The sequence below is a fragment of the Sinocyclocheilus anshuiensis genome, unplaced genomic scaffold (assembly GCF_001515605.1).
Source record: "Sinocyclocheilus anshuiensis isolate Anshui unplaced genomic scaffold, SAMN03320099.WGS_v1.1 scaffold979, whole genome shotgun sequence".
Taxonomy (NCBI): domain Eukaryota; kingdom Metazoa; phylum Chordata; class Actinopteri; order Cypriniformes; family Cyprinidae; genus Sinocyclocheilus; species Sinocyclocheilus anshuiensis.
The window spans coordinates 493,420-502,265 of NW_015544223.1; the positions used below are offsets into that span (position 1 = coordinate 493,420).

At 37.0% G+C, this 8,846-nt stretch overlaps 1 protein-coding gene across 2 annotated transcripts in view; it reads left to right on the plus strand.

Moving 5' to 3' along the window:
* arhgef2b (rho/rac guanine nucleotide exchange factor (GEF) 2b) overlaps window positions 1–8,846 on the plus strand; it is a 47,691-nt gene that overhangs the window by 37,322 nt on the left and 1,523 nt on the right. For both annotated transcript variants that reach the window (XM_016497994.1, XM_016497996.1), the window contains exons 8-20: window positions 815–1,065; window positions 2,369–2,494; window positions 2,613–2,730; window positions 4,381–4,632; window positions 4,721–4,797; window positions 5,517–5,689; window positions 5,793–5,860; window positions 5,966–6,154; window positions 6,240–6,344; window positions 7,820–7,875; window positions 7,963–8,004; window positions 8,083–8,133; window positions 8,203–8,524. In XM_016497994.1, the coding sequence (XP_016353480.1) occupies window positions 815–1,065; window positions 2,369–2,494; window positions 2,613–2,730; window positions 4,381–4,632; window positions 4,721–4,797; window positions 5,517–5,689; window positions 5,793–5,860; window positions 5,966–6,154; window positions 6,240–6,344; window positions 7,820–7,875; window positions 7,963–8,004; window positions 8,083–8,133; window positions 8,203–8,524 (1,830 nt within the window). The remainder of the gene's footprint in view (window positions 1–814; window positions 1,066–2,368; window positions 2,495–2,612; window positions 2,731–4,380; window positions 4,633–4,720; window positions 4,798–5,516; window positions 5,690–5,792; window positions 5,861–5,965; window positions 6,155–6,239; window positions 6,345–7,819; window positions 7,876–7,962; window positions 8,005–8,082; window positions 8,134–8,202; window positions 8,525–8,846) is intronic.

The following is an 8,846-nucleotide window of genomic DNA, read 5'->3' on the forward strand; positions in this document are numbered from 1 at the left end:
AAGTCTGCGATCTGCCGTAAAGCAAGAAGAAAAGAGATGAAGAAGATGCGTCAAGCTGGCTGTTGAGAACGCGCTCAGGACAGTTCAGACATTGTGGTGAATCAGAGGTAAAAAACTATATAAATACTGTTCAGTTTCTTGCACAGACCGATCGTTTTGTGTCTTTACACATCAATGTATTGTCCTGAGCCGCAGGGTTTAATTTGGTTTTGTTTGTGTATGTTTTTTTGACTCTCAAAGCCGTGATTCCCATCCACTTCCATTATATGACTGACAGACTGCAACGGTTTGAGTTAAAAATCTTCTTTTGTGTTCTACTGAAGAAACAAAGTCACCTACATCTTGGATGCCCTGGGGGTAAGCAGATAAACATCACATTTTCATTTTTGGGTGAACTATCCCTTTAAGGTCTATTTAGATTGAATGTAAAATGAAAATGCTGGAAGAAAATGAAAATGTGGACTGCTTTTCATAAAGATGTTCCCATGTGGTATGAATAAGACCATAGGAAGCCATTGTTTCTTTTTTAAATGTTACTTTGCACTGAACATTTAGTCTGAATAGCCCTGTAATGTAAGCACATTTCGTTAAGTGTTAACTGTATACCGTCTCTCTTATCCGACACATTTAAGATATTTAAGGTCTCTGTTAACAAGCTGGTGAGTTAAATCATATAAATAGACTAGACAAAAAAAATATTGTCAAAATATTGGATCTGTGCATAATCCTTAGGGTAGATGCTTCCTTTGTACTATCAGGCACTCTGTACTGTAATGTCTTTCTTTCGATAAATCAATGCATCTGTGTCTTTTAGAGCTGATTCAGACGGAGCTGAACCACGTGCGTACGTTGCGAATCATGGAGGGGGTGTTTCGCAGAGGAATGCTGGAAGAGGTGTTGATGGAGATGGGTGTAGTTCACGCCATCTTTCCCTGCTTAGATCAGCTGCTGTCTATTCATTCAAATTTCCTGAGCCAACTACTGCAGAGAAGAAACAATAGCCTGGCACCCAGCAGCACCCGCAACTTCACTATCCAAAAGCTGGGAGATATACTGGTGGAGCAGGTGAACTTCTGACATACAGCTCACATAAGAATAGTTGGTACTTACTATAGCAGTTACAGTTAATAATGCATAATTACTAACAACTAAGCATAAACCAAACCCTAATCCCATAGTAAGTACATGTTGTTAATTATTTGGCCTACAAAAAACACATCACTCCTGCAGCACTCTTTGACGATTGCCATATAGAACTGTCAATCAGTACGTTTACATGGACAACCATACTCCGATTTTAATACAATTAAGACAATACTCTGATTAAGAATCATGTAAACAGAAATTTTTGATTACCTTAATCCGGCTAAAGTCATACACCGCCATCATCTGTTTGCACGTACAAATAATTAACTGCATGTGAAGCTTCATAAAATTAAAAATGAAACACCCAAAACTGTACATGGCATCATCACGAAGACGAACTATATGTTTATACGTGAAATTCCGGAGGAGACGTCGGATGGCGTCACGTGGGGACGTAATGACGTGTGCCATTAATCGAACTATAACATGTAAAACAGGAACATGAAAGGAATATTCTAAAAACAACTAATTTAAACACCATAATCATAATATTGGCTTATTTAGAATAAGGTAAATAATTAGATTACTGATGTCCATGTAAACGTAGTCAATGTTAAATTTACTAGTTCAAATTAAAGAACAGATGTCGTAAGCCTGGAATTTCCTGCCAAATACCGACACAACGGCTCAAAATTTCAATCAATATTGTAAGCTTATAGTAGTGAATCATATAAGGCAAGAACACAGATTTTCTTTAAGCACTCTTTCAATAATGGAAGTCTGTTCATTTTTGACCAACAAAAATCTTACATAGTGTAGCTTCGCGATAGAAAATACTATGATTTCGTGACTTTCAAGGCCTGGGTATCACAATTTTTAAATTCTTTGATATTTTCATGACTGTGGGAACCCTGGACCTTGGCTCTTTTATTCTCCAACAAACGTGTTACTGTGGTCAGTAAATAAGAGATATTGGAAACACAGTCTTAGAATGTATTTGTGATGTAAATATCAAAGTGAATTTGTGGAATATCAAGGAGAATTAAATTTTGAAGCACATTGCATAACACTTTTTTTTTAGGGTCATCAAATAAACAGGCATAGAATTATTTATTTATTTATTTAGCCTCAATAGTTTCAATAGACATAAACATGGACTAAACATGCTCATATGGGCACAGTAATACCTTGCACCCTTCAAAGTGCTTAGTTCAATTGTTCCTACTGAGTGAGTAGACGTCAGCCATTTGTCTTGACTTGAATGAAATTTTCTTTGCTTCAGTTCTCAGGTCAGAATGCGGAAGAGATGAGGAAATGCTACGTTGAATTTTGCAGTCGACACTTGAAAGCTGTGAAACTCTATAAGGAGCTGTTGGCCCGTGACAAGAGGTTCCAGCAGTTCATACGGGTGAGAGTGCAGCCAGAAAAAGACATGCATGTTAGCATAAGGTTCCAGTTAATTTTTTGTTTATTGAGTAGAATGTTTTTAATAAACTATATGTTTTAATATTTGTTTTACTGTCAAGCGGGTAAGCAGAGGCTCTTTACTGCGTCGCCATGGTGTCCAAGAGTGCATCTTACTCGTCACCCAACGCATCACTAAATACCCTGTACTTATCAAGCGCATACTAGACAACACTAAAGGTGAGACTATACTCAGACATGTACTCCAAAATTACAGCCAGTCCTTGTTTAATCATGTAAAACTACATTCTTGCTTTGCACTGCATGATTTTGTATAATGTGCAATTATAGACAGCATTGTTAGACTTTTTATTATTATTATGGAATTAAACCACACCATGTTGGTTCATCTGGCCAGAGGAAGGTTTTTTTTTTCCCATTTCTGTCACAGCTGGAGTTTTGGTTCCTTGCCACTTGCTTAGTTGGGTACCCTTACAGTAATATTCAGCAATGTTATTGAATTGACTGTGCAGACACTATTAGATGAGAACAGAACTGAAAATTTACAAAAAATGTATGAATTACGTATTTTATACCTTTATTAGTTTTATTTTTTTTTAATTATAACAACTCACACATTAGTTACATTTACATGCACCCAAATAATCCGTTAGTAATCGGATTGATGGCTCATTTAGATTGAAAAGCCTTCATGAAAACACTTGAATCGATCCACTGAACTTGAATGAAATTTCGATCAGATTGAAAAGGGTGGTGTAGACCTGAAATAATCTGATAAATAGGAAACAACTAAACGTGTATAAAACTTGACTATGACTATCTTCTAAATGAAATATAAAAAAAAAAACCTTGTACCTTGTGTAGTTTCGTGATGCATATGTTTAATAGAGCCCTTTTATTATAAGATTTCTGTTTACAGATGTTTTACTTCTTACGAACGTGCATGTGTTTATATTAGATGAGAACAGAACTGAACATTTACAAAAAATGTATGAATTACGTATTTTATACCTTTATTAGTTTTATTTTTTTTTTATTATAACAAATCACACATTAGTTACATTTACATGCACCCAAATAATCCGTTAGTAATCGGATTGATGGCTCATTTAGATTGAAAAGCCTTCATGAAAACACTTGAATCGATCCACTGAACTTGAATGAAATTTCGATCAGATTGAAAAGGGTGGTGTAGACCTGAAATAATCTGATAAATAGGAAACAACTAAACGTGTATAAAACTTGACTATGACTATCTTCTAAATGAAATATAAAAAAAAAAACCTTGTACCTTGTGTAGTTTCGTGATGCATATGTTTAATAGAGCCCTTTTATTATAAGATTTCTGTTTACAGATGTTTTACTTCTTACGAACGTGCATGTGTTTATTTACGTCTTACAAACTGTTCAGTGTGGAGACTGAAAATTGAGTAAATATTTGCTATAAAAAGCTTTTATGACATATTTGTAAACTTTCCTTTTAGGTATGTCATCAAGGCAAAAATGACAATTATGCTGCGCTGAAGTTGTCTTCTAAACACATAAATGGACATGCAAACAAAAATGGCAAACATATTGCAAAGTTTAGGGTTCATATAAACAGAACCTTCAGAATCTAAAACCAGACTGAATTAATTTGGATTGACAAAAATGAGTGCATGTACAGTACATGATATACCTAGTGTGTCATCCTTTCATATCAAACACTTTAGTTGAATTACTTCACGAAAATCAGCATCAACAGGTATAGTATGTGAAAGAGAAAGGGAGCCTAGTGCTCATCAACCACCTAGTTCCTGGAATCCGCCCTGGGTTTTCCCTTGCTCAGATATGAGGTGAACTGAGAACAGATTTGATTTGATTTCACAGGTAATGAAGAAGAGAGTAAATCTCTGGCTGACTCTCTGACGCTTATCCGGGAGCTGCTGTGTTCCGTGGATCAGCAGGTTCAAGAGTTAGAGCGAGCACAGCGTTTGCAGGAGATCCAGTCCCGTCTGGACCCGCGAGCTGAGACGAAAGTTAAGGGTGGAGGAGTGTTTGGTGGAGGAGAGCTGCTGCGCCGTAGACTCATTCACGAGGGAGCACTGCTCTGGAAGACTGCTCAAGGCTCCAGACTCAAAGGTGCCTTTAGTGTTTATGTGTGTGAGTAAGTGAAATAGTTGGTATATGGGTAGATTTATCAGTAACTTTGTGTTTTTTTTCTGTATAGATGTGCATGTTTTGTTAATGACAGACATCCTGGTGTTCATGCAGGAAAAAGACCAGAAGTATGTTTTTCCCTGTCTGGTGAGTCACAGCTTTCTGTTGGCCAATGGATTAATTTACACTGTGTTCTCCATCATACTACATCAAAATCAAACTGCCTAGACTGAAAAAATTATAGTTTGGATCAAGGAAAAAATACTTGTTACAGCCAAATGTGTTTTTTTTTTCTCAAATTATATTTATGGTTTGGTTCAAACCTTACATTTTGATTGAATATTAATCAAAAATATTTATTTTCCCACAGACAAAAACGTAAAAAGAATATTAATTATAAAGACCATACTTAATCAATATATTTTCTTTAGACGTGCCAAAATATTACTTTGTCACTTTACTTTACTATATTTTATTTATTTATTTATTTATTGCTTTTTACACCTTAATTTCACATAAACAAAAGCTAAATTAGCTATAATATGAAAGTAGAATTTTCACTTAAGATGAAACTTAAAAACATTTTGTTAGTTAATGTTTAATTTAGTTTCTTTACTGTAAATAAAGACAACTTTGAAAGACCTTAATGTGATGTGCTTTTGAAATATGCACAATTAAAAAAACACAGAACAATTAGTAAAACCCACAATAATTTTTGCAGTCAGTATGTTTTCTGTGCATCAACACTGGTGTTAAGTAAAAACACAAACATTTAAAAAAAATGTTTGGATGTACTGAACCAAAGAGGCTTAAAGTGTAAATCTTGATTTTCGATTAAACCCATAAATACCTTTTTCTTTTCACAGGACAAACCGGCAGTACTGTGCCTTCAGAATTTGATTGTGAGAGATATAGCCAATCAGGAGCGAGGAATGTTCCTCATCAGTCACTCCACACCTCCAGAGATGTACGAGCTCCATGCCGCCTCCAAACAGGACAGAAACACTTGGATGAAACTCATTCAGCGGACAGTGAGCAAGTCAGAGTCAACTCAATTCCTTGCCCCAACAACTCGACGCACTGCTTAAATATCTCTGCACAGTCAACACCAAACACTTCATCTCTGTATTTCTCTTTTGCAGCTGTCCATCAAGAGAGGATTTCCCTCTGATTGAAACTGAGGACAAAGCTTTGCTACGACGACTCAGAGGTTTGTATCAAACAGGAAATCCAACACTCATCTCTATCTGTGGTCAAACCATATTTGCTTTGCTTAGTTTTCTTTCCTTTTTGTTTCGTTTCATTCTCTCTCTAGCTGATATCCAGCAGAAGGATCGTGAGGTTTTGGAGCTGTTACAGGAGCGTGTGACATTGTTCTCTGATTTGGCCGAGGCCACCGGAGGTCAGAATGTTAATGTTCCCACAAACTCCAGAAATATATTCAGAGCAGATACGCCCTACACTCCCCCGGCGGAAAAGCTACTGAATGACGCCATTGTTGAGGGTAGGCAGAGGAGTGTACAGCATTACAGAGAATACTTAGTAATGAAGGACATTAACACTGCTTTCGTATTTGTTTCTAAATTCAGTGGACAGACTGAGTGAAGTGCTGTTGGGTTCCTGCATTGAGCGTCCACAGTCCTGCAGATTGAACGGTGAATCGACAGAGGTACAATTCACCTCTAAAACAACAGGTACCATATTTGTCATTCGCATACATTGTGATCTATGTTCTTTTTTTTTTATCTAAAAAACATGTTAATTATCTAAAGAATATGTCTGTAATGGGGCGAACGAGACGTGAGACGTGCGGATCCATGTGCAAGGCTTTATTTCCAAGACGTGGTCATATAACAGGCATAGGTCAAACAATGGCAAACAGGTATAACGTGGGCAAGACACAAGAGTAGTCCAGTAAACGGGCGTGGTCGATCGCCGGCGAACAATGTCCAAACAGGGTAATCCAAAGGGGTAATCCGAAACGCAAGCGATAGTCCAGGCGAGAGGTAAACAGTATCCGATCAGGGCAGAGACGAGAGGGGAAATCCAAGACAGGCAAAATCGTTCAGGGCAGGCAGAGAGAGAGAGGAAGTCCATGGCTTATGTAGGGTGTGTGATTGGCTGCAGCCGTGTGTGTAATCAGAGTGAAATGGATTGTGGGAACTGAAGTCCAGGGTGAGTGTGACAGTCTGTGTAGTGTGAGAGTCCATGTGGTGGATAATGACCTCTTGTGGTGAACAAACGGAAGTTCATAGACCGGATTCGTGACAATGTCACCAGTACACAATTTCTTAATCTGTATTTTGGACTAGTTTTTACAGTAAAATATTAACATTATCAAATTTAAAAAACATTAATATTAAAAATATAATGAATCAAAAGTATATAAAATATACAAATATTTACATTACAACATTATTAAAACAACAAGGTAAGTAAAACTAAGGTATTAAGAGTAGTTTCAGAGATTTGTTTCATTCAATTACATTTATTGTTCTTACATCAGTGGCAATTAGTTTTTAAGCACACATCTAAAAAAGTATAGAGAAATTAAAACTAGAAGAAAAAAAAAAACCAACTATTTGCCACAATCTCTGAAAACAAATTTTATACACTTTTGCATATTTATACAAGGAAACATATCATGTTTTAAGAATATCCAGATAATTTCTACTGGGAAATAATGCATAAGTGACCCTGCCTGGAGCACAAAACCAGTCTCAAGTCACTGGGGTATATTGTAGCTATAGCCAAAAAAAACATTGTATGGGTCAAAATTATAGATTTTTCTTTTATGCCAAAAATCATTAGGATATTAAGTAAAGATCATGTTCCATGAAGATATTTTGTAAATTTCCTACCGTAAATATATCAAAACTTAATTTTTGATTAGTAATATGCATTGCTAAGAACTTCATTTGTGCAACACCCGCTGAGTGGCATTAAACAGCTTGAAAGATCAAAAACAATTTTTAATGTAACTCCGACTAGATTCGTCTGAGAAATCCAGAAGAAGAAAGTCATATACACCTAGGATGACTTGAGGGTGAGTAATTTATGGGCTAATTTTCATTTTTGGGTGAACTAACCCTTTAAGGTAATAAAACTATTACTGAAATAAAACTCCAATGTTACTTCCACATCTCTCATATTTCTTTCCTTGAAATAGATAAAGGAACGATATCGGTTAACGGAATCCATGAAATAAACAGTCCATCCAACAAGGTAAAGGTTCCTCTGCTTCCTCAGTCATTGTGAGACATTCCAGTACGTACTGGATGTGTTATTCTTATTTATTATTACATTTCACAGGACAGGAATGGGAACCAGCTGCAGGACAAGATGTTAAATGAGGTACACCTTAAGGAAGCTTTAAAAAATAAACACTGAAGATAAAAACAAAGATAACTGTCCAAACTATTTGTGTTGTAGGAGGTGTGCCAAAGACTTGTGAACCTCAGCACTCAGCTTCATGCACTACAGGTGGGATTTAGACAGAGACGTGTGCTAAATCGTGAGATTTTAAATGACTCATTGTTGCTGTGTCTGTAGGCTGCAGTGATCAAGCAGGACTCATTCCTGGAGGTGTACATGCAGAAGGACTTGTGTCCCACTACAGCAGCAGTGCCGGAGACAGGTGGTCCTGAGGGTACTCAAGGAGATCTGGCAGAGCTACAGCGCAAGTACAACCTCCTGCAAGGAGAAGTGATCCGACTGCGGGCCGCCCAGGACAAGATGGGCGATAGAGCGCCAATTCAGCTTGAAAAACAACTCCAAGAGCTACGGCTTAAAGACACAATGGACACACGTGACACATTGATCTCACAGGAAACAGCAGTTCAGGTGGATGGCATGCAAGAGGACAGTCCCAGAGGTGAGTGCAGTTCTCAGTCGTGTAGTGTTCCTTTCCTTTTTCTCCCCTCAATTGCTGTATCTCCTGCTGTATCTTACTATCTATTAATATAGGAACATGTAATGTCCTGCCTCTGCGAAAATCCGAAAACAAAATAACAAGTCAGAAAACACAACGACAAATCCGGAAACAAAATAACAAGTCAGAAAACACAACGACAAATCCGGAAACAAAATAACAAGTCAGAAAACACAACGACAAATCCGGAAACAAAATAACAAGTCAGAAAACACAACGACAAATCCGGAAACAAAATAACAAGTCAGAAAACACAACGACAAAT